Raw genomic sequence first — 26,371 nt, 5'->3', positions numbered from 1 at the left:
AGTCCATCTGTTTCAACTTTTGTAGCAAGTGTGCTCAACATTGTAACTTCTAACACATTCACTGCCAGGAACCCGTCTGGTGGGCGCTCGTGAACTTTGTTCAGATGCCGGACAACCCGCTGGGCGGGTTGTTTTGTACGCAGCTATAGACCACCGGTTTCTGGGGTAGTGCGCCGTTTTTTGTCTGGCAGTGAATGTGTTAACTATTTGAACGTTATAAAAAAATGTCATTGACAAGCCAAAATCCCAGGCGCAAGCGAGCTATTGTAAACCTTACTTGGAAGTGTGAAGGTTACTTTGACAGCGTCCGCCATGACACCTATAATTGTCCTTAGCGCTGTGGGTACAACTAGTAACTACGACTTTAGGTGTTCTTGGCGTTCAAAAGGTTAAGGGTTGGGTTAGGTATACTTTAATAACAACCTACAATACATGCTCAACATTAAGGGTGTTAAAATGAGTAATAATAAGGTCAAGACAAACATATTTATTTAAAATAAATACAAAGTACAAAATTAATGTCATGCTGTAGAGGCACTTTTTAAAATTACAGGATACACATTCTCATCCCAAAATTTCTCTGCGTCTCTCATCAAATTATCTATATAATTTTTATCAAAATTAACAACAATTGTCTCAATTAAGCTGTTGCTTTCAAATTTCGGGTCCGCCACACACAACAAACACTTATTTTTGCCAGCCGCTAGCATCTCTAATTGCACTTGGGCCATAAACTTATTCGCAATTTGCCCATTCTTTATATAATTTTTTTTAGTTTTCTCCGAAATGGGACACTTAATTTCGACCACAAAGTCATCTCCAATGCCATCAGGTGACGCTCCAAAAATTCCATCTATAATCAAAAATCCACATTCTTCTATTTCTTTATTTATATCAGTCTTTACTTTATTCAGTACTCGTTTTTCTAGGATTTTACCCCTTTTCATGGACTTTGTTTCTGGTGCTTTGCACCCTCCTAGTATTTCTTCAACAAGACTGCCATGGGGTGTTTTGCAATGAGCAATTTCATAAATTTTTGATCCTGTAATTCGGCCTTGTCGAATTGAATGCCACTGCTTTGAGTTCACTTGGCCTACAGTGTCTTTCATAATTTTTTCTTTATTTTCTATCATTATTGCATTGCTAAATATTTTAAATTTGTTAAAAGTTGGCCTACTTTCCTTTTCTAAAAAATCCACCATCATGTCAAAAATACAATATTTTGAGTTCATTTTCATCGGTCTTTCAGGATCATATACCATGAGCAGGCTTTTACCACAACCATGTTTGGTTGCTTCTTGTCGTAGTCTTTTCAGTACCAAAGGGTCCTTTGGCCCCCTTTCGGCGACTTCTCCTTTTGCCAAATCTTTACACATTAATGGTTTGTCTAGCGCCCGTTTGAGGCTGGGTTTCGTCCAGTAACATTGGATACTGGTTGGTGAAGGTTCAGCACTTCGTTTTTGTAGCCAATGTAATACTACAACAGTATGTTTACACCCACCTAAGAAAAAAGAACATTTTAAACATATCTATAATAAAACTTGTACTAATTGAGAACATTCAAAAGCTCCACTTTTCTTGAAATGACAGACTAAATTGCATGTGTCATATTAATATTTCATGGTTATATCTGATCAGATTAGCATAGGGTAAGAGGTAAGTTTTGGTTTTGACAGAAAGGGAACCACACGCAGGTCAAGTTGAGTGTAGTTTGTTCAAAATCACTACAAAATCAATAAGGACATGTTTATAGCAAAACTTACCAGCCCCCGCTGCACAGTCACATGAAGTATCTATGATTGATTCATTTGCCTCTTCTAAATGGACCATCACAACATAGTATTTGCTTGTTATTCTTTGTTCAGGAACAACTTTAGCTCTCACATCACAAAGATTCCCACTCCGCTTTGTTTCAACATATCCAATAGCAGTCTCAACATATGATTCTCTTGAAGACCTTAAACAAACAAACAATTAAGTACTTTCTCCTTTTATAACAAAATAAGATTAATGTTACCAATTTAAAGGAACCACAGACACTTTAAAGCAAATTTAAATATGTCATTACTTTGCTACAAAATGAAAAATGTCCAAAATTTATATTGTTTTAATTTGAAACATTTTATGAAAAATGACCCAGGTCCCGCGTGTTAATTTTTCGCTTGCCAGGTCAATATCAAGATAAAGCGCGATAATGAGATAGGGGTTAGGTTGATACTTACGACAAAGCTTTGGCATCTCTTATTTCACCGGCATTATGTTTGTCGCTATTCTTCATAAACTCCATAAGCATATATGGGTCTACTTTTGGCAAATTAGATGAGTTTGCTCTAACAAAAGCAGCGGTATCCATGTTTGCAGAATTCAAATGCCAGGGGTCGTCGAAATTGCTATCAAAATCAGGTCCGGGGTTCAAAAGCGAAGGTCGTCGTTGGAGCAGGCAAAATCAGAGGTCCGGGTGGGGAAGCGAGTCGTAATAATCACATAAATACAAAGAAACCAGTTCACTAGATGAGAGCACAAAAGGTTATGAATTCCGCGAGAAGAATGACAAGCTGTCAATCAACTGTCAATGTCATGCGCTCCACAGATTCAAATAGCGATAACTTTTTAAGACTTAGAAAGTTTTCTTAACAGCCGTAATGGGCCGGACGTGCGGTGAAGCAAAATGTTTTTATTTTTATAAAATGTATGACGCAACCAAAAAATCTGTAACTTTTTTCTGTAACTAGAAATGGTTATTCCTACGACCAGAAAAATAATCAGGCACATTTAATATTTTCATCCATTCCCCATTGTTGATTTGCTTTTTTTGTTTGTATGTAAATTCCATGTTGACGTGTAAGTGCCCTTGTGGCCTTCGCTGAATAAATGTTTAAGTTGAAGTTAAGATGGCGCATTGTAAATTTTGGCTAGGGCATTTATTTGTGTGTTTATCATTATGTAAGTATTTATATGTAACTATATATTATACATCGTCGTCGAGTACCCCCAACACAAGCCTTATTGAGCTTACTGTGGGGTTAGTTGGAACTGTGTAAAATTTTCTTGTAATATTTATTTATTTATCTCAGCAATTAAAACCGAAGCGCTGGTGGCCTGGCGGTAAGAGCCTGTGACTTTAAATCCGGAGGTCACGGGTTCAAACCCGGCTCGTACCAATGAGTTTTTCGGAACTTATGTGCGAAATATCGTTCGATATTTACCAGTCGCTTTTCGGCGAAGGAAAAAATCGTGAGGAAACCGGACTAATCCCAATAAGGCCAAGTTTATCTTACCCTCTGGGTTGGAAGTTCAGATGGCAGTCGCTTTCGTAAAACTAGTGTCTACACCAATTCTGGGGATTAGTTGTCAAGCGGACCCCAGGCTTCCGCAAGCCATGGCAAAATACCGGGAAAGCGCGAAGAAGATGATGACGATCTCAGCAATTACAAAACTCATTAAACTATGCCGCAGGGGCCATTTTTAGATTTATTTTAGTTTTATTTTAGATTTAATTTAGTCATATTTTAGTTTTAGTTTACATTATTAATTTTTTATAAGGTTATATTATTGTATTTAATTTTCTAATAAGCAAAGTAATTAAATGCAAATTCTGAGATGTTTCCTCGTAGTGATGATTTTGAATGATAAACACTGGTGTGGTGAACAAAAAAATTAAACTATTCTTTGATGAACTGTGAAGTAAGTATAACATCTGCATACTGCTCTAGGCATAGTTTATATTTAAAAAATTATTGCATAGGAAGGGTGACCAGTCTGTACCCCTAGTGTAAATAAATTCGATTTCGAAACGTGACGTACGCGTTTGCGTTTAGTCTCATTTTGTATTGGATTTAGAAAGAGCGCGCCAAGCGGGACGTTTTGGAAACTCAAAATCCTATACAAAATGAGACTTAACGCAAACGCGTTCGTCACGTTATGATGTCGATCAAAGTTACACTAGGGGTACTGATATATGTAATTATCGCCCCATTAGCCTTGTCTCCCATCTTTATAGAATATTTATAAAAATAATAGGAAGCCGTATTTTGGGCCAACTGGATCTGCACCAACCACCGCCGCCGTTACACAATTGGCTAACTTTTATAGCAGACGAAATTGTATCTTAGATGCCCCTTTTTAAACAAACATTATTATTGTACAGGCAAATGTGACTGATTCTAGCCTCTAAATTTTCCATGTAGATTAGTCTAAACACACACTTCTGTAGATGTGATTCTTCGATTAATTGTTTTTTTACTTCAAACGGTAAAACCAGTTTAGTCGCATGTAACATTAAAGAATAAGCTATCGCAAAACAAATTCACTACGCGCAAAGTATCGGGATGAGCGCGGGTTTCCAAGCAAGCGAGCGTTGTATTGTTAGATTTCATTGTTTAACGATGTATCAGTTGTATCAACTTAATAGGTACTTAGGTATAGGCAATACTTACACCAATACGATGCTTACCAAGGCATTTTTTTTTTCGTTTTTTTTTTTTTAAATACTACGTCGGTGGCAAACAAGCATACGGCCCGCCTGATGGTAAGCAGTCTCCGTAGCCCATGCACGCCTGCAACCCCAGAGGAGTCACATGCGCGTTGCCGACCCTAAACCCGCCTCGTGGAGCATCTTGCTTACTGTTACTTTAATAGAAATACATTATGATAAAAAGGTGAAAATTTAATTCTGGTGTAGCTGTGTTTGAACTTAAACTATATTTTACCACGAAACAAAAACATCATCTTTTTCCACAGTGCAGGCTTCGTTAAGGTCTAAACGGATTCTGCAACAAACTTTATCCAACCTACATAACGTAGGTTAAGAGTGTAAGCCTGCCAAATTCATTTTCGAAAACAGAGAATTTTATACCTCGTTCTTTAGACATTAAAGTTAAAAATTAATAAATTACAAAAATGTATTTAAGTGATAATTCGTCACAGGCTTCGTTGAAAATATACAAGATAAAATACGCAAGATAGAAAGTGCTTCTATTTGTCATTTTTGAAATCACCCTGCTTTCGAAATTATCTCAATATCTTGATCCACAAGTCTCACAAAACATCGATTGAAACCTAGAAAAGTTTGACGACTGGTTTGGCCTAGTGGGTAGTGTCCCTGCCTACGAAGCTGATGGTCCCGGGTTCAAATCCTGGTAAGGGCATTTGTTCGTGTGATGAGCTTGGATATTTGTTCCTGAGTCATGGGTGTTTTCTATGTATTTAAGTATTTATTAATATTTATATATTATATGTATCGTTGTCTAAGTACCCTCAACACAAGCCTTATTGAGCTTACTGTGGGACTTAGTCAATATGACGTGTAATAATGTCCTATAATATTTATTTATTTATTTTAAAAGTAAGAACACACACAGAAAACACAGTGTTTATCTATCATCATACCTACATTAATCCTCCTACGTTTAATTCCTTGCTGCGCCATATTTATGACACGACTTCGAAAGAAATTACAGCCCCCTGCCTAGCTAAATTGTCATTACTCGTGTGAGGGGAAAAGACAATTTACTGCCCTTAGGAATAAGCGATGCTTGATTGAAATTACTAGTTTTTAACCAACACGTCGATGTGCAAAAGATAAAATACCTTATAGTGAGGACATTAAGATCTATTTGCCGTTGATCCTTGCTATTGTATGACATATAATTTACCGTTTTTATCTTCATTATAAAAGTTAATTTTGAAGTTAATAGTAGTAGGTAGTCACTTTATCGTACACAATAAGCTGCGCTTACCATCAGGCGGGCTGTATGCTTGTTTGCTACCGTCGTGGTATAAAAAACAATACATATGAAGATAAAATTCACAAAATTGAAATAGGCGCACTTATTCCATTAAGGAATTGCATCCGAGGAGGTGACCATAGTAACTCCGTGATAAAACAACGCAACCTAATTGTGTTTGGGGTTTTTAGAAGTGTTTCGATGAGTATTAGTTGCCTGTGGAAAGGAAAGTACAGTCAGCTATAAAAGCTTGTACCAAAAATGAAATTTTTGTCTAAAACTACTACTACGTAGGGACGGCTCTTTATCATTTGTCACTATACCTGTCACTTTCTAACAAGTGCGTAAGTGCGAAAGTGACGGGCATAGTGACAGGCGATAAAATGGAACCTAGGGCGGTTAGGCCTATTAAAAATTTTAAGATCTGTAATTGTACCGTGTTCATGCAAATAAATAATATTTGATTTGATTTGATTTTGATTTAAATTTAATATGAGACCCGAAAAATTTGTTATTTATCTTGATTTTTTTTCCAAACAAGTTGTTTTTGAAAAACATGGTTTAACTTTCAATAAATATGTTATCATAGTTTATACTAATTTCGCATTATCGTAAACAAAACATTATCTGTCCGCAATGTGTTTCCACAGCTCTTCATTTACTCAATCATGGATGAATCTCTTCTCACTATAGACAATATTCTCCAAAAAGTTTTTCATTTAAAAATTCTCAATTTCAAGTGAAATTATATCTTAATTTATAAATATTAGAGTCTATTTTTAAAATTTGTTAATTTATGATTGACAATGGCTCCTGATGAAGAACCGATTAGCGATCGTGAGGGGGTTTTCGGCACATTTGATGCAATTATTTTAATAGCTGCCCCGAATGGTCATAAATTGCAGAAGATTGCATAAAGGATGCAACTGAATAATAGCAGTAATGAGATAATAATGGCTATTATTGGATTATAGCTGTTAATGGTGTCTGCTGGACTGGAACTGTTATTTTCAATTTGGGGTGATAGTGTATTATATGGTAATGTATGGCTTTTTACAGCGACTCCAAAATAAAGTAGCCTCAAAGGAACACAATATTTCTAATATTCATGAAGTTTTTTACATTCGTTTGACTATGTTTTCTGACATTTCTTAATTATTTTATATTAATTATTATATTAATTTATATTTATTTTATTGCGATGATGTAATTATTCTCATATAAGCGATTTGGTGTACACTGTAAGTTTGTATTGAAAATGAAATAAAATGAAAAGTATACGTTCAATTTAAGCAAATTTATATGTTTGGTTTGCTTCAAAATTAAGGCTCAAAAATAAATTCATAAAGTATATTTTTAAGGGTACTAACCTCACCTACATATCCTTAAACAAAAAACTCATTGCATATATAACATTCTGTTGAGCAAATCAGACTTTTTTAGGACTTATTTGAACGACGATTAAAAATATTATTTATTTTATTTTTACTGATGTTTCATCAGTGTCCATTAAATACCATCAGGTTATATTCATTGCCTTAGGACGCACATAAATGAACAAAACCAGATCACTCATTTTTTGAAAAATTCCATCTCCTTGGAAAACATCAGCAGTGAGTTCACGACTTAAGAACCTATAGGCCAATTCAAACTCACTACTGACATGAAAATAATATCTACATGATATAAATTTGTTCTCATTCGCCCGTGCACCTCGTTCGCACTACATGTTGTACGAGCCCGACCATAATGAACGCGCGAATGATAAAAATGACATCATTTACGTATCGTTTTGATGTCAAGTTTACGTTCAAATTCGCCTTCAATATCAAAAACTATCGTCAGGTATCTTAAATTGATATACCTAACATCTTCAACCTTCATCGCTTCCTATTACGCTCGGTATTTTCTAATGAATGGAAAAGAAAGTTCCCGTGACATCTTAATCGTATTACCGAGGACCCGATAGGCGTCAAAGCAGAACCAAACTTACCTAGACTAGTATAATTTGACCTGTCATTACGTGTATTTTACTTGGGTTAAGGGGTCAAATTAATTTTGTGGAAAGGTTTTATGAGTAGGCGAAAATGTCAGTCGAATAGGACGCGACAGCTTTTAAAGGTCTTTAATAATGTCATTGAGTTTAGTTTCAATGGAATTTCATTATGCAGTAGATACAGACACTATTTTGAGCCTCATATTCTAAGAAAAGGAATTATATAGGTAGGTACGTGTTAAAAATATACAAAGATTGAAACTAGAAGTAAATGTGCGTGGTAGTATTTTACCAAAACTTCGTGCGGAACATTATTTTTGCGTTGAAACCTGCCGAAATTGAAACAGGAACTTTGGTTGGACAATACCGAAATTACAGTTTCGGCGCAGACGAAAATATCGTCAGTGCTTTGGCCGAAACCAAACCTTCGGCCGAGACATGATTTTTATACCGAAACCTGCCGAAACTGCGGTCGGGCGCTATGTAGTGCGTGGCCTTTATCTACAACTGTACAAGATGGGGTATGAGCCTAAAGACACCCTCTTTGGAAACCTCATGCTTTACTCAAGTAAACTGGGTTGAACTAAATACTTTTATCCAAATACTATTGGATGGCTTGGTGTTTGTACTTTGTAGGTACAATAAATAATCTAGAAAATATGAGCATTAAAAGTAATGGATTAGGATGTAATTCTCTTTCATAGGTACTACTAGTAAAACACTTTATTGCACAAAACAAGTAAAACGAACATATCCCTTTAAGGGGCTCTCCGCGGCTTTCATAGATTTTTGACTAGTTTTGAGTCGTTACTCCTACATTTGCACTATAGATAGAATTATAAGACAAACGGCTATCGATTCTTCAATCTTTTATCTGCATTCTGGTCTGCCGAATTTTGAAGGAAAAGAACATTATTTTTTATACATATTTTTTTAAATTGTTTAAAAGATATATAAAAAAAGAAGTGTACATTTCTTTCAAAATTATAGTATGTAAAATTATTGTGTGTGTTGTCTTTATAGTGTTTTTAGACATTGGTCTAAAAACACTGTTTTCGTTACAAGATTGAGATAAATCTATACATTTGGGTTCGTCTTACACGTCTCTTAAAACTAGTTAGAGATTTTAATTTTAAACTAATTAACACAAAAGTTATAGCCAGTAAACCAGTTGTCCTAAAATTGGTCAACTTTGATACCAAATATCTCGAAGACAGTGAACTTTGAAGTAAATATTGTGTACTATATTGCTTACAGCCGTTGCTGTTAATATGATAAGCTACAAAAAAACATTAGAAAACTAAAGGATTCAGATCTAAGGTCATTGACGTTAAGGACCCCCTTAAGCGACCTCTTCTAGCTACTTTGAGTAACTAACATGTTTAAGGAAAGTAATAAATCGTTACTTTACAGCTTTGTGTAATAAGACAACGTACGCATAAATGAAAACTTATTTTCCCTGTTTTCTTTCTAGCATTTTACGAGTATACCAAAATAAAGTAAGTCAACATTTGCCTGCGTGGGTGCTCTGTAATTTGATAGGATATGAACGTGGGCAGAGCTTACTACCTATGAAATTACTAGCCTATTTCTCTCCCTTGAGTGTTGAACTTCCGAAAAATATTTGTTTATAGAGCTGTTAGGTTAGTTCATGTTGTCTCTTTCGCGCCTGTACCGATGAGTCAGTGCATTAAATGGTGGGATGGAGCACACGTCTTTCATTTATCCCAAGATCTTTACTACATTTAAAGAATTTATCTTTTAAAGTTTAGGTCCCGGACTTTAATTGTTAAGCCATTGAAGGTTTATTTTACACTGGCCATTCATACCGATACTATTAATAACCAACTTAGCTTGAACCCTAAATGGATGAATTGAATCTGTGACCGTAAATTCTTCCGTATTGATGTAACGCGACTATATTAAGTATTTAAAGTACAACCTGCTCAAAAGTCACACGAAACCGCCGCGAGAAACCGCTCCCATGCAATCAAAATTATGATCTCATTAAACAAAGAAAATAGAGAAGTTTTGTATGTAAATAATCTAATCTCATTCTAAACTAATACTCTTACACTCACATTGTTATTCTCAAGTCTACAACTAAACACTAAACCAACAAAAATTCTACACACAAGCAAACAGAATTCACGTTATAATCACCCCTACGACACACTTGGTACAGTCGCGGTGAAAACACTCCCGCGAGGTAATGCCGAGGAAAAAAGTGCTCTTTTGTCGCGTAGTTTTTTTTTTCAACGCGAAGCGACAATCCCGTCACTCAGCCTGTTTAATTGCGAGTACTAAAACAAACGAGGAACGGCAGTGAGCTTCCGAACGGGGAGGGACAGGTAGACGGGCGGTTTTTAAAACGTCGCAAATTACATCATTCATATTCAATCAGTCCTAGTTCCAATCATCTGCTAAAGTCACAAACCTCGTAATTAATTATTTATTTATCGTATGGCATATGTACATGTCGCTGGACTACATATAAAAAGAAAACATATAGCTATAATTTTGCCCTTCCCAGGTCTGCTCCAGATCATCAACCTCGTGACTCCATTTCAAAGACAGTAGACAATTGCTACCTTAGCCAACAATAGCTAAATGTTTATATTAAGTATAAAACTACTAAAATAACAAAACAAATCCCCAAAAGGACAACTGTCAAATTTTATATATGTATAATGTCCTATACTATTTATTTATTTATTTTATTAAATATGTGTATTTTTCCTGCTATAAAATTTAATTAGCAACATTTTTATTAAACGAACGTTAAGTGTAAGTATGTATACCTACTTAATATAACAATGTATTTTGTTTGTTTCAGGTATGTCTTCTGTACATATAGTAAGACAGTGTCAGTCAATTTTTTCAAGTAGGTATTGGTACATTTAGTTATGTACAAGCGATATTACAAATATTTATATTTAAAAAAATGAAAAATTTATCGCTTCGGACAGTACTTGAACTTGGGACCTTAGCTTACCAGAAGTGTGCGAATTTTTCTATTCTTTCCTTTTTGTTAACACGCCATATGCATGCTTAAGCGTCTTAGCCGCCAAACATTCTGCGTTTCACCCGCCCGTCTGCCTCAAATTGTATATGTATGCTATATTTTTACACTTTTAATCCCTCCACCAATGACAGTAATTTGACGCGACACTGCCCGGAAACCGTCAATCAAAGGGGATATATGTGCTGCAGTTTAATTGCACATGCGACCTTATGCTTCCGAGTCAATGACTACGACCAATCAAATGACGGGGAGAGTAATTCAGGTTACAATTGTCTTAATAAATCCTTTTTTTTATCGTATTATTCGAGTTTTGTATATCGATATGTCAGATGTTTCATGGCAAATTGCTTTAGGCTTCGAGCAACACCGGGAAGGGAGCCCAATTGGTTATGGCACGGTGCGTGTTGTCACTCGTCCGTACACAAAAAGAAATCGAGGTGCGCGAGATTTGTCTTTGATATGTGTAATTTTCTATGCATTTGTGTCGTCATTACAGATTGGATTTTGTATGTAGTGAGTGAGAAGTGCGACTGTGTGCACGTTTCCCCCCGCAAAAAATGGCTCCCACTTTTTGAGCACTTGGGTCCCCCCTTCCGACGTGTCGGACGCCGGTGTTGCTCGAAGGCTTTAGGGCTATCACACATGGATTTTAAATTTAAAATATGAATGTGTTCAGATTTCAAACCCACCCTGTGCACGTGATAAAAACAAATTCAGATTAAATTCATATCCAGTCATTATGTACAATCAAAACACGTCTCGATTACGATTTGTGTAAGATTCTCTTTTAATATTTATTTGTCATTCAAATTGGGAACACATTAGGCTAAACTAGCCGTAAATATATAATTTAACGCACAAGCAATAATAAAAAAAGTTGCAAAGTAACTTTAAACCAGTTAACCAACGGTATTAACAGTTTTGGTGTAACTAAACTTCACTGGTTAAAGTCTATAACGAGTTGCAGTCTCGTTTAAACTTGCCGCAGTTACAGACGATAATTGGTCATCTTGCGACAGTTAGCAGGATCCTTTTGTCTGTACGGTGAGCTTTAGAACTACTTATGTAACTATTTAACAGCCGAACCACAGCAACTAGAGGGCTAACAATATTATTACGTTTGTGTATAATAACAGTTAAAACAAATTTCTACCCATTATTTAGACTTGCCTAAAATACGTCGACAAACATTTTTACTGAGGCATATTGCTTATAATTTAAAAAAACATTTGAGTCAACGTAAACGTTAAAGGAAAATATATTCAGGATAATATTATATTTAAGAAGATGCGTAAGAAGAAAATATCTAAAAATAGTTTGACAAACTATTTTGGGGCCATCTTGTATAAAGCCAATGTATCGAGATAAAACCAGGGATCGGAAACCGGTATTTTTTCTATGGGAACGAAAACGGTATTTTTTCGTTCTTTGTTAATTATTTCATTTCTAATTGGGCAATCTAATAATACGAAGTCGTTATCTGAAAACACAACCGAGTCCTATATTTGGAGTATAAAATAAACCGAAATATATGTTTATTTCAGTTTTTCCAAAAAACCGGTTCCGATCCCTGGATAAAACATGTAATGAATCTTAAAGATTAAAAACATATAACATATTTGAAGAAATTATTCATCACTGTAGCAATATTAAACAGAAATTAATTAATATACAAAATGGGTGTCCCAATCCTTTGAAGTACTGACAGTTTTGTTATATGACGAAACACGAAACAATACTGTCGACAAACTATTAACTTTATTATGCAATATGGCAACTAGCCACTTTTAGTGTTTAACAGTAGCACTGTGGATTACTGTGACGTAAACACATATTTCTTGTGTCAGCGCAACTTAACGTGTATATAAAGGCAGATATTCAGAGAATATACATCGTTATACTATCGACCTTAAGGTGGTTCACTACTTACTACCTGTCCCTGCTCGAGATGATATAATAACAAGATCAGTCTTGTTATTTGAATTGCGTACGAGAGTTATCGAGAGATTATCGCCCACAATGCAACTCAATACGGTTAGACTAGCATTGTTTATTTACTCCAGCACTTTTTTATCCCTTAAATGACTGCCAGTGTTATCGAGATCGACTTCATAAGAAGCGCGGAGCGCGGAGGGCACGGCCGCGGCCCTTTTCTGTAGGATTATAAATCCAGTGTTGTTATGAAAATTCATGCAATATTATGCAACTGTTGTGTTTTTTTAATGCTGCCTTCTAAGCAAAGAGATATAAACTAATATTACAGCGTTTGCGGCTGTATTAGAAGAAATATTGTGTGCAACTGCACATAAATCGGTCTTAAAATTCAAATTCGAGGGCCGAAGTTACAAAATGAAATGAAGTTAAAGACAGGCCCGAGAGAGCCCTGTTGCACAAAATTATTTTAATCGTTTCGTTGGTCATAGTTACTATAGTATAATGTAGTTTACCTGCATCAAGTACCGATGAAACCCACAAATCGGAGAAATCGGAAAATCGCGAAATATTTAAAATTGAAATGATAACGTATTTTAAAAAAGGTAATTTAAAAAACGCAATAATATCCCAAATTGCCGGATAAATTCCATTATAATGGAATTTTTTTTTTATATTTATTGACAATAACAATATACATAATGGATATATACAGATGATTACTATAACTAGCATATTTAATAATCAAACGAACTTACCTGTGAAGTTTGATTACAATTATACGAGTATCCAAATCCAAGACAACAAATATAAGTTATCATTTACATAGCAGACCGAGAATGTATTTATATCAAAATATGCTCATCCTATCAACTAAAATTGCATATGCAATTATGCACCTAGTCCCATGTGTTGCATGAGATTAATTGTTTCTTTAATTTCCCGTCGCACGAGAAGCACCTTTACCATTAGCGGTGGCAATTATATTGTAATCTGTGTCAGCTGTCGCGGGAGCAATGTCGTATATTCACATCTTGGAGGGCGTTGAGGGTGTCGCAGATGGTGTGTAATAAGTGTGTACTTATACAGGGTGGCCTTAGCCATTGGACAAACCCTGACATCCTACGTAGGGTTACTTCTCAGGAATGCTCTGACATTAATATTTATTAATTAAAACAAAAGATAAAATAATAATAATAATCGACAACAAAAAGAAACACACTGTGTTAATCTTTGGCAGTATTTTTGACAATTTGTTCGACATTTTTGATAATGATGACATTTTTCAAAAGTCAGAAGCTTTATTAGTGTCATAAATAAAAAAGATAATTAAAAAAGGTCGAAGAAGGTTCCATACTATTCTTTTAGGATATTACCTTAGGAGCTACTAACACATACAGGCTGCTCCAAAGTAAAAAATGGTAATCTGTTAATATCTTCGAAACCGCTACACCGGTTGTTATGATACTTTGTACACTGGTTCTAAATACCCTAATGCATATATACATTTCGGCTTTGTCCAATGGCTAGGGACACACTGTATAAGTATAAAGTACAGGCGTATTTTTAAAGGGATAGTGCGTTTTGGTAGCGCAGAAGCAGAAAGAGTTATTGTGAATACAGAGTTGTATCATATCAATATAAATATAAATTTGTAGTGGCAATTATGTTCAATCTGTACAGCTGTCGGGGGAGGAATGTCGTATATTGGTATATTTACATCGTGGAGGGCGTCGGAGGTGTCGTACATCTGTGTGATGGACTAGAGTCAGATCTAGATTTTGCTTGCGATTTTGACAGCCTAATAGACAGTGCAAGTGTTATTGTAAAAGTCAAACTTATGACGTTTAATTAACACTCGCACACGCTATCAGAATCGTTGCCAACTTAGCTTGGTCTGACTCTAAGTGCGTACGTATGATAGGCAAATCGTAAAGTACCTACTATAAAGTACAGAACAAACTGACGGAGTGTCACTATATACATCATATTTTCATTGTTTGACTTGACTTGAATAAATAAATAAATATTATAGGACGTTATTACACAAATTGACTAAGTCCCACAGTAAGCTCAATAAGGCTTGTGTTGAGGGTACTTAGACAACGATATATATAATATATAAATATTTATAAATACTTAAATACATAGCAAACACCTATGACTCAGGAACAAATATCCATGCTCATCACACGAATAAATGCCCTTACCAGGATTTGAACCCGGGACCATCAGCTTCGTAGGCAGGGTCACTACCAACTAGGCCAAACCGGTTGTCAATGAAAGAATGCATGAATGAATATTTTTATTAGTAGAACTTACAAACTAAGGGGTTAGTAGGTACAGCAAACATTAATGATGACACGCTCACACTTTGGCATAGTAAACGCCACGTATAGTTAGCTGGGTCTGACTCTATTGTAAATCATGAGTTTTCTATGTTTCTGAAAACAAATTTCAACGAATTATGATTATTAACATAGTATTGGAATGTTTATAAACCACGGAGTCAGTATCTATTTTCTATGTATTTATACCTACATAGACACGGTATAGACAAATTATCACAAAGAAAAACGTGAATTATATATTTATAGTTATAATTTTTTAGTCTATACATTTTATAGTTTAATTTATTTCTTATCATCATTTTTGTGTTACATAAAATGTCATCGTTAGCCAAAAGCCCTCCTAACCATATTGTTAGTCCCCGATAGACATTTTAATTAAAATTTGTATGCATAAGTTCCATAGGATATCCTTGAAACACGATACATTTCGAATATTAATATAGAATGCTGCAATGAATACAAAATTGTGTACATGCTTTTGTGCCTGTGTCAGGCACAATGCGTCTCCCCGTGACAGTTATATCGCGTCGCGAGATTGACACGCGATATTGTCAACTTGAGATCGCGGTGAAGATGGCGGAATTTATCACGGTGTTAAATTTTGGGTCAAAATGCTGACGTAGGTTTAAAATGAAGTGACTGTTTTAGTCGTACAACAATACCAACTTATTGTCTCTTTTTACTGAACCACGGCAAAAATTAAAGAAACTACTACAGGTTGCCTAAAATGAAGTTTTTTTTACTGCGGCATATTGATGATAATTTATTCAAAGTAAACGTTTAAAGTTTGTAAAAGCTAAAGGAGAATATTTTAAAGATAATATATTTTGTTTTACATAAAAGATTGTAGTTTTAATTTTTAGTGACACTTTGTAGAAAACGTGTACAAGTGACCCCCTCTGCATATGTTTTCTTTTGCAGGGGGAGGTCATTTAACTCTTAAGCTTACTGTACATAAGAAGTGAAGAAATTTTATTTCATTTTACTTCGCATTTTACGCTCGTCAAGCTTTGGAAATGTCATTTAATTTAAAAACCGTACTAGTGGGAGTCGGACCCGCCCACTGAGGGTTCCGTACTTTTTAGTATTTGTTGTTATAGCGGCAACAGATACCATCGTCTATGAAAATTTCAACTGTCTAACTGTCACGGTTCAAGTCTGGCGACAGACGGAGAGACGGACGGACAGCGGAGTCTTAGTAACAGGGTATCATTTTATCCTTTAGGTACGGTACACTAAAAAGTACTTTTTACAATAATTATAATTTAGTTTGGATAAAATAATCTTCCTCAATTAATTAACAACTCCAAATAAACACTTTCAAGAAAAAAGCCAAGTAAGTAACTATTATTTTCAAAAACTATAAATAAATATGACGACCGATCTGGCCTAGTGGGTAGTAACCCTGCCTACGACGCTGATGGTCCCGGGTTCAAATCCTGGTAAGGGCATTTATTCGTGTGATGAGCATGGATATTTGTTCCTGAGTCATGGGTGTTTTCTATGTATTTAAGTATTTATAAATTATATATATCGTTGTCTAAGTACCCTCAACACAAGCCTTATTGAGCTTACTGTGGGACTTAGTCAATTTGTGTAATAATGTCCTATAATATTTATTTATTTATTATTATTTATTTATTTATTTATTTAAATAATAAAGCGTTTAAGTAATTTCTCAGCACCCAGTCACTTGTCATCTCAGCATAACAACAGATAATAGGCAAAACTTCCCGCATGAGCGGCCAAACATCTGTTAACAAACACTCCGATCATCACGTCCTCGGCCAAGGGGACAAAATAAGAGATTGGACAGACAAACGTACTTCAAGTAATAACTTGTATGACGACCATTTTACTTTTAACCCTCACTGAGGTAAAATAGGACATTAAGGGGAGGTCAGAGAAAATTGGTGGTTGGTTTTGATTTATTTGTAATACAGGCGTGTGTAGAGGGTTGCGACTTAGTGTTAAGTATTGGCTTGTTGAGTTTCTTGGGAGTTATTCTGTGTTGTCATTTGTTGAAGTTTGAGTGCCTCTAATGTGTATTGTTGAGGAAACGGTGCTATAATGAAGTGTTTGGGGTATTCTGAGAAATAATACTTCTAAACGAATGTATTATAATATATATAAGCAGACAATCCAACGGAGCCACGCTCTAACGTTGTAGTATGAAAGAAAGAAAAAGAAATAAATAAATGACATAAACACACATACACAGGACAAGAAGATGAAAGACATAAGATAAAAGGTTAATGGTAAGAACAACAAAACAAAAAACAACAGATAAAATTATGTTCACATTAAAAACAGAATGTGTGCAGAAGGGAAAATACGGGGTATTGCTCTAAAACTGATTAAAATTTTAAACGAGTAAATAAACAAATCGCTGCCAGCATTCCAGTATTAGATATATCAATACAAGACTATAGAGATATCCATTATTACTAACTAAATGGATAGATAGATAGACACTTGACACATTAAGTTAAATTTTAAATATAATTAGTTACAAAATTATCATAAATTAAAATACAATGTCAATTAATTATTCCAATTCACGTAAATTAGTAAACTTAAAAAAGCTACTATCGCATAGAAGCGATATTTTAGGGGCAACCAATCCCGACATTTTTATATAACATTTGAAGTTATTTTACCTCATTGTATTTTCTAGAAAAGACTCGCCCGAGTTGGCAATTTTTTAATAAAATCTTCGTCCCTTCTGCGAACATTCCGTTGCCTCGCCACCGATAAAAATCGTAATTGAATCTTAAATATAATTAAATTTCCCAACGCCACGAACAATCAAATATCATTTCGATGAAACAAAACGCCCCACACTGGAAAACTTTAATAACTCAAGGATTCACAACAAGAATTCAAATTGAAATGTCATCGCATCAGATGGCGAATAGCATATTGCAGTTTATCAGTTTTATCACACCTTTCGCTGACAAAGGAATTTGAACTTTATTCGTTCATCGATAAGGCCGCTCATGTTTTATCCTTTTTGGTGCAATGTGCAGGGAATAATCGGTTTTTAATGAAAAGATTAGTGCCGGGCACCATTGTGCGGGAATCAATGGGACACTCGGAGAATTTTCTAATTTCGAACGCTGCTTTCATATCTAATCCTTCCAGTTGGAAATAGTTTTGCACGATTTTTAATTTAGTATTCACCAGCTCCGAATGTTCTCAAGCGTCAGATAGCATGAAACTTGCATGTAAGCACAATGTGGGGAAGCCCGTTTATAAGGGAAGACCGTCTTTTTCATCGCCTTTAACTGTTGCGTTTGTACACATACTCCACTTACAGAAAGTCTCTAGACTCTGTAGAGCAGAAGGAGTGAAGCTTTTTCTTTCCGATTATCTGAGCGACCTACGCATGTAAATACGAGACTTCTTTCTCTATGACGGTCTTACCTACATTACATGTTATATGCCAGTCTTCTCCACACTTACCTTAGCGATTTTAAGGTACTTACAATAAAAATAAAAGCTACAAGTCAAATGATATTTTTAGATAAAATTACGCGTTATTAATATACTGCGAAGTTGAAATTTGTACGTTTATTAATAACAATTTGCCATTGACTGATTTCTTATAATACTTTCTGAATTGTACGGTCGAGGAAATTGATTCTTTGGCAATTTGCGGTTCAAGTAAATTTGGTTGTCAAGTTGTCATACTTACGCTAAGAGCTGTCCAATGTAAAGTGAACCGTAAACTGCCAAAGAATCAATTTCCTCGACCGTACAAATAAACTATCCAGAGAAAATTTATAGTTTCACGTATTACTTTATGGTTCATCATATGGTAAATTTAGTCTTTGATATTTGAACGATATGCAGCATTATCAAATTTCGTCAAAATTTATTATTTTATTTTATTAAATTATCTATACAAAGCGGGTCTTTTTAGTACTATTTTTTATGTATAATGGTTTTTGGTTATATATTCTATTGAAAGTATACAACTCTCGCATAAATGAATACCCATTTTCACCCTGCATTTTAATCCACCCTTTGGACAGAAAAGCTTGCCTCCGATGCTTATTATTTACTTGTTTATTATTTACTACTATTTATTGAACACCGCCTCAAAAAACAAAATTGTACAAAATAAAAAATTAAAAGTAGAAGTAATACAATCTACTCACCATATACCTACTTGCTTTCATAAAATGTAAGGAATACAGTCTCGCGATCGTTCGTTGTCAAAGGCTAACAATAGCGTGGGTAAGCAACGTGCAACAACTTTTGCAGACCATCATCACCGAAAGTAACTGCACAAAGGAAAGAGGATTATTATCTGCAAAAAAGCTGACAAACAAAACTTCGCACTTAATCAATCAGACTATCAAAGACCTTAATCAGCTAAAATGACGATTAAAAATGCTATTCAGCGTTTTCATTTCTTAATGCAGCCATTATAGGAGAAACAAAAGCAAAGCGAAGTCCCCTTGACAATGTTCTTAATTAAAAACGGCACTATTGGGGCCCGTCAAAGCTTGATTGAAAACTTAGTCTGATCGGGGATTCGTATTGTTTTTGGCGTTTTGTTTCCTTTTCATATGATTGTCTTGCAATATGACGGTAAAATTTGTGTCGACAATTTTGTATTTGTGGATTGGTGTTTCTGATTGTATTAAGTCATTGTTAACGCTAGTATAATTTTAAGTATATTGTTTACCGCATACCGTCTATTAGTTTTATTGACAGTTACACCAAACATGCAAGTTATGGGTTATTTACTGTTATTGTAGCCGCCGTGCAGGTCAGGATGTCGACAACTCAAATAAAACTTCGATTGATAATAAAGTGAAGTATAATCTTCCAAAAGGTAGTGGTTTAGAAGGGTTCTTGCCAAAACGGTTCAATGTAGAAAAGTGGGTGTTGATAGTATGGCGGATGATGAAAGAGTGATTTGCAATATATGATCAGTACAAAAAGTGGTTTAAATTTAGGTGCTTCTCATTGGCCGCGATACAGAATATGTGGAGTGCTCCTATTGGTGCTTTTGAAAAGCCTCCGAATACTAGCCGAGCCCGACGGCTGCGTTTAGCTACTGCATTGATTTTTATACAATATTAAGTTTCATTCGCAACAGTTATTATTGGGGTTTTGTGGGCCTTTGAGTGTTACATCGACCAAGCAGTGACCTATTGTAACAGTCCTTTAAATTTTATTACTAATGCCCGTTGAATCCAGGAAATTCCAGATTTTTTGGGCCGTAATGTTCTGTGCCTCATAGGGTTGTAATACGTGCCGCTTTAAGTAGGTAGGTACTTCTTTTTGTTAAGTTATGGGTTACAAACATACTTAAAACGAATAAGAATAAGCTTGTCAATAAATTTAATTAACATTAACAATTGTGGGCGTGGATATTGGCTCTAGGTAGCGGGCTGCTGTTGCTAGGAATTTCGGTTCTATTTGTGAGAATATATTAAGTGTGGGATTATGTAGAATAATGTTATTAATATGGTTAAGTGCAACATTTAGAGGACTAGTAACAGTAATGCGTATTTGGCGGAGGATCACATGCGGCTCTATCTTACCTATGCCACGAAAATCACAAAATATCATGTTTGTTTAATTGAAAAGATGTATCATTCGATTTAAAGTTTCATCTTAAAGAGTTTTCCTTTTCTATGCCATAATGATCGAGTCGGAGTTAACTATGGTACATTATACATATAATTATATATATAGTACCTACCAACAATCTCGTCAATCAACTCAACTACGTCCGTTTACCTTTGTGGCCACAAAACTGTCTCTTTCTTGCAAGTTAAATGCACAATGGCTACCTAGTCGACCGAATTGTCCATAATTTACAAAAATACAAAATTTATTTATTAATAAGGCAGAGTAGGCAGGACTTAAAACAAATAAATAATATTATAGGACATCCTTGCGTAAGCCCGTAAGTAGTAAGTTCAAGAAGGCTTGTGTCGTTGGTACTTATAATAACACTGAAATACATATATAAACAAACGCATAGAAAAAGGTTTAAATAATTATTACTACAACATGAAACCTATCTGCCATCCGGTCAGCCATGTTAAACTTTGGTCCAAAGCCAGCTAATGTGAAGCTAAGCTGCAACTGTAATCCTCTCGCGGCCGTCTCAATCATGAGCTCGGAGACGCCATTTTATATCAGTCTGTCATTGTTTTGTGTTAGAAGCGGCGAGCGAGCAACGGGGTAGTTAATTAATTATGGAACTTTACGCTTTAAATACTATTATATGACGTTGTTTACTTAAGTAATAATAATCCTGAGTCGCTCACACCGGTGTTGTTCCTGGTCGTCTTCACGACGGCATTTTCAGGGGCCCATCTAGTGGGCGGCGAGTCACCGCCTGCCTCGATAACTAGTGAAAACATTGTTATGGCAGGTGTCCGGACGTCTTTGCAATAACCCAGTCTCATTGTCCTCCCAAACTTCAATCCATAGACCGTTTTACTGTTCACTTTACTACAATAGTCCCAATGTCTGTTGCGACCGGTTCATGGGTGTCTATTGTTGCGCCCGTGAACGGGTCCCAGCAGGCGTTCTACATGACATTAAAGCTCTCCAAGAGGCCTCTACGTGTTAGATCTATATCCCCACGCAAGCCTATCAAAGGACCGGGATTTATAGGCCCGTGAAATCCAAGGAGATACAATAATAATAATAACTCCACGGCCGATTCGGCCACGGCGACTGCTGTCAACTCCGTTGCTGTCTCTGGTGTGCTCGCAAGTGACTGATGTAGCCGATCTTGCTACCAAAAGTTCGCGAACATTGCGGGCATGTGAGCACACCATTTTCGTAATTATAGTGCATAGCCGCGGGTGGTCTGGCTTTTATATCGTCGCGCTTGGCGTCCAGCTCTAAGCGCCGACGAGCTTCGAAATCAGCTACTTTGACATTTATAGTAGCCCGCCACTCCATTCGTATGGCTGCCTGCTGCTCCCATCGCGAGGGCTCTATACGACACTTTTTCATACATACAGATTCTCTTTTTAAGTACATACAGATTTAGGTACTAAAGTCAGTAAACTTAAATAATTATGGCATCTCATTCACCTAACAAAGAATGTTACAATTTTTTTTTTGTGTTTGTCGACCGGTTTGGCCTAGTGGGTAGTGACCCTGCCTAGGAAGCTGATGGTCCCGGGTCAAATCCTGGTAAGGGCATTTATTCGTGTGATGATCATGGATATTTGTTCCTGAGTCATGGGTGTTTTCTATGTATTTAAGTATTTATATATTATATATATCGTTGTCTAAGTACCCTCAATACAAGCCTTATTGAGCTTACTGTGGGACTTAGTCAATTTGTGTAATAATGTCCTATAATATTTTTATTTATTTATTTATTTTATTTCCACTATGATTACGCAGCTGTCCGCTGTGCCATTAAAATAAGTAGGTATTTCAGTATCTTTTTCCCGCGGATATGTCTATTTGTATGTCTACTTTTTAATTATTTTGACTGTGCATATTAGCGTTATTTTTATTTTCATACTTGAAGAACCAATTTTGATCATTAGTAGAGTCGGCAATAGCAAAAGGTAGAAATATTTCTTTACATAAAAAGTTAGCTCTTAGTAAATTACCTATTGTAAATTTTCTGATAAGTGTATTGCTACATATTCAACCATCCATAATTCCTGGATTGCAGCCGCTTTGCTTGCAACTTGCGCCAGAGTATAAAAGTTTTAATCCGGCGTCGACAGGCATTGTTCGGGCCGCGTTGATTACTGGCCGACACCTACTTCGCGCACACAGGCGCAGAGTTCACTGTAAAATACTTACATAAAAACGAGGGGAGTTTTTGTGAACAGTACAATTATTGCCAATAATTAATGATAATTAATAATTAATGTACGTTAGTTTTAAAGTATCTATGTGCCAGTTGCTCGAACTCAGACATCAGACTATGAGTAGGGTCTAGTGTTATTTGGCTGCGGTTTTCTGTAAGGTAGGGAGGGGAGGGGGGGGTTAACATAATAATGTTGCCACATTAAAATCATTATTTAACTGCAATCTTTAATATAAACATAAATCATGACAATTCAAATATCATTCTGGTGTTAGTGTACTTTCGAATTGACCTGTGTATCAAAAATACATGCTAGAATGTTTCATACGCTAGACAAAATACCAATTTTATTACATACGCTCGCTAACAAATACATGGAGGTATATATTATAAATATTTGCATTCCAGTAACGCAGCCAATGGGAATCACCATGCAAATGCAGCACGCGATTTACAGAAACCATAAACATTGCTATCTGCCATTGATATGCAAAACATGATGTTTCTAGTTTAGGTTATAAAACTGGTTTATTTAATCGTATGGCATATTTTTTAAACAGAATACAGACAGCTATAGATGTAGATTTAGGGCAGTCAGCCACTTGATGGCCTCGTCGCTAAGGGTGATCAGGTCTTCAGGAGGTCCATTGGCATAACGCGTTATGGGACACTCCTCGATAATGTGCTGGATTGTTTGGGCAGCCTCTCCACAATTGCAGGCCGGGGATTCCACCCATCCACACCGGTGTTAGTAATGAGCACAGCGTCCGTGGCCAGTGCGAAGTCTGTTCAAGTTAGACCAGTGCCGTCTTGGTAGGTCATACCCTTTAATAATGGTACCTGGAAGATCCCAGAGCCCAACTTTCCCGCCATCAATGAGTTCCACGACTGTGTCCACTCACGCTTCAGGTTGAAGCAACTGACGAGAAGACCTTTGGAGATACTGTAGGAAGCATTCCTAGATCTTAAACGACGACTTGCTGGCTCCAGAAACTCCACGTGGATTGGGAGGGCAGGGTTTTTCTGGATCTTTGCTACTTCTCGCAACAGGGCTTCTTTTCTTCGCAAGTCTGGCGGAGCGATCCGAGAAAGTACTGGCAGCCAGTGGGTGGAGGTAGACAGTAGCGTGCCGGAGATGAGTTGCATGGTTCTATTCAATTCAACATCAACTCTGGTGGTGTGGGTACTGCCTAACCATGCAGGAGCGCAGTATTCAGCCGTGGAGTATACCAAGGACAGAGCAGAGGTTCTCAGGACATCGGCACTTGCACCCCAAGACGTCCCGCTCAATTTCTGGAGAATGTTGTTTCGGGTCTGGAGTTTGCGAGCTGTGCAGGTTAGGTGTTGCTTATACGTCAAAGAACGATATAACGATAAAACTGGTTGAGTATTTTGATAGGTTTAACAAGCGATTTTGAAAGATACGATCTCGGTTTTTTAAATGGATGGATGGATGGATGGATGGATTGAGTGAAAGAAGATATGAGAAAGAAAGGAGTGAGCGCTGAGATGACGAAAGATGGAGGAGAATGGAAGAGAAGTACATGTGCCGACCCCACATAACGTGGGATAAGGGCAGGAGGAAGATGATCTCTGTTTTTTAAAGCTATTTTTTTGTACTTGAGACTCAATAAAAATGTGATAATAGAATATAGGCCGTAAACTTTTGATGTTTTGTTCACAGAAGCGACCTTTTCTGAGATGTGTTTCACCTAGGTCAAACTATGTGAAGGAGAATATTTTTGCCTTGCAATTCCTGTATATTAGGTAAAACTAGGGTTATTTGCTCCTGGTCTAAACTAACTTTGCACTGACTTGAATAGAACAAAGTGAGGTACTGTCATTATATATAGGTACGTCATTTTATTCATAGAAATTTGACATTATTGATGACATGGCCACATTTAGTTATTGCAAATGCCGTGCAGAGTTAGCTTGGTTCAACTCTAAAGCCCGTTACAGGCAGGGCGATAATATATATTAATATACCGTAAGATATGAACAGATACCGACAAAAATGTTATTGTTTTTTTTTATACCATGACGGTGGCAAGCAAGCATACGGCTCGCGTGATGGTAAGCAGTCACCGTAGCCTATGGACGCCTGCAACTCCAGAGGTGTTACATGCGCGTTGCCGACCCTTTAAAAATCTGTACACTCCACACACATAGTATATCTAAGCACCACACACGCTAACAATACCAAAATATATATCGCTCTCTGTCTAGCACTTAGATTGTGAGAGAGACGAAATATTTTATTTCATTTTATTACGCTAGCCCAATCCGCATTGGGCTAGCGTGGGGACTATAGCCCGAGCCCTCTCGCGCATGAGAGGAGGCCTGTGCCCAGCAGTGGGACGTATATAGGCTGAATTATTATAATTATTATTTATTCGTTTAAATTACATTTGTAACTTAACAGCTAACACCATAGCGTTCCAAAATATATCGTAATAATAATATAGAATAGAATAGAATAGAAAAACGTTTATTGCAAAACCATCTACAAACAGCACCACATTAGAAAACAAAAAAAAAAGTAAGAAAGAAGATCTAATACACTAAACAGTTATAACTACTTGTAACTTATACTAACATGCAATAGTTACAGTGATGATGCTGTAATAGAGGCTGCAATTGGACACCACTCAGCATATGCTCTAACATATATATGCTACAGCGCTGGTCTTCCGTGGAGCCCAGGGCAAGAAGATAGCTCAGAACAGTAAATGCAGTGTTAGATAGTGATTTAGCAAGTATTAATATTTAACACAAGTTAGAAACTAATGCACGGAAAAATTTCAAAGCGGAAGTGAGTGGGTTGGGAATATCTAAAAATATATAAAAATATAAACAGGTAAAGTCAGACATGTATTTAGTTTAATATATAGTAGAGCATATATACATAAAAAAGGCAACTCGTTAAAAATAGATAAATAATTCAATTTATAACATAAAATAATCATAATCTAACTAAGGTGCATGGAACGCGAATAACACGGCAGTTAGAAGCTGAAAAGATATTGTTTAAATTTAAGTTTAAAAGTGAGTAATGTTTTAGAGTTACGTATTGGAGGGGGTATGTTGTTCCAGCATTTCGTAGCAGAGTAGCGAAAACTGCCTCGAAATGCTGCTGAACTGCCGTGTCTCGGACAGAGAAGTCGAATGCCATCTCTCATTGGACGGGAGGAGAACGACAACTTGTTAAAAAGGTATTGGGGTTGTTGAAAATTTACCACACCAAAAAGTAAGGTCGCAAAGTGCAATGATCGACGTGCTTCCATTTTCAACATCTTACCACTGTTAAGATAAGGGGTGACATGAGCACGTGGAGGGATGGGAAAACAGAAACGGGCACAAGCATTCTGGATGCGTTGTAGGAGCGCTTTTGAACGATCCAGCAAGCAACCGTTAATCACAGTATCGACATAGTTGAGTTTGGATAATATTAAGGTGTCGCATAATTTTATATACTGAGCTATATATCGCAAGGTATCTTAAGATGCCTTGCCATAAGATATC

The 26,371-nt window shown here is 36.2% G+C and overlaps 2 protein-coding genes across 2 annotated transcripts in view; one reads left to right on the top strand and one right to left on the bottom strand.

Moving 5' to 3' along the window:
* Window positions 1-26,371, top strand: part of LOC133526197 (uncharacterized) — a 714,530-nt gene that overhangs the window by 138,888 nt on the left and 549,271 nt on the right. The gene's annotated exons all lie outside the window — the stretch shown is intronic.
* Window positions 473-2,811, bottom strand: LOC133526230 (uncharacterized). Its single transcript, XM_061862759.1, has 3 exons — window positions 2,223-2,811; window positions 1,764-1,957; window positions 473-1,501 (listed from the first exon to the last, which is right to left on the bottom strand). The coding sequence occupies exons 1-3, from the start codon at window positions 2,351-2,353 to the stop codon at window positions 522-524; spliced, it is 1,305 nt and encodes a 434-aa protein (XP_061718743.1). The 5' UTR covers window positions 2,354-2,811; the 3' UTR covers window positions 473-521.

Source organism: Cydia pomonella, chromosome 16, assembly GCF_033807575.1.
Source record: "Cydia pomonella isolate Wapato2018A chromosome 16, ilCydPomo1, whole genome shotgun sequence".
Classification (NCBI taxonomy): Eukaryota; Metazoa; Arthropoda; class Insecta; order Lepidoptera; family Tortricidae; genus Cydia; species Cydia pomonella.
Note: the sequence above shows the minus strand (reverse complement) of the source record. Positions and strands in the feature narration are given on the sequence as shown.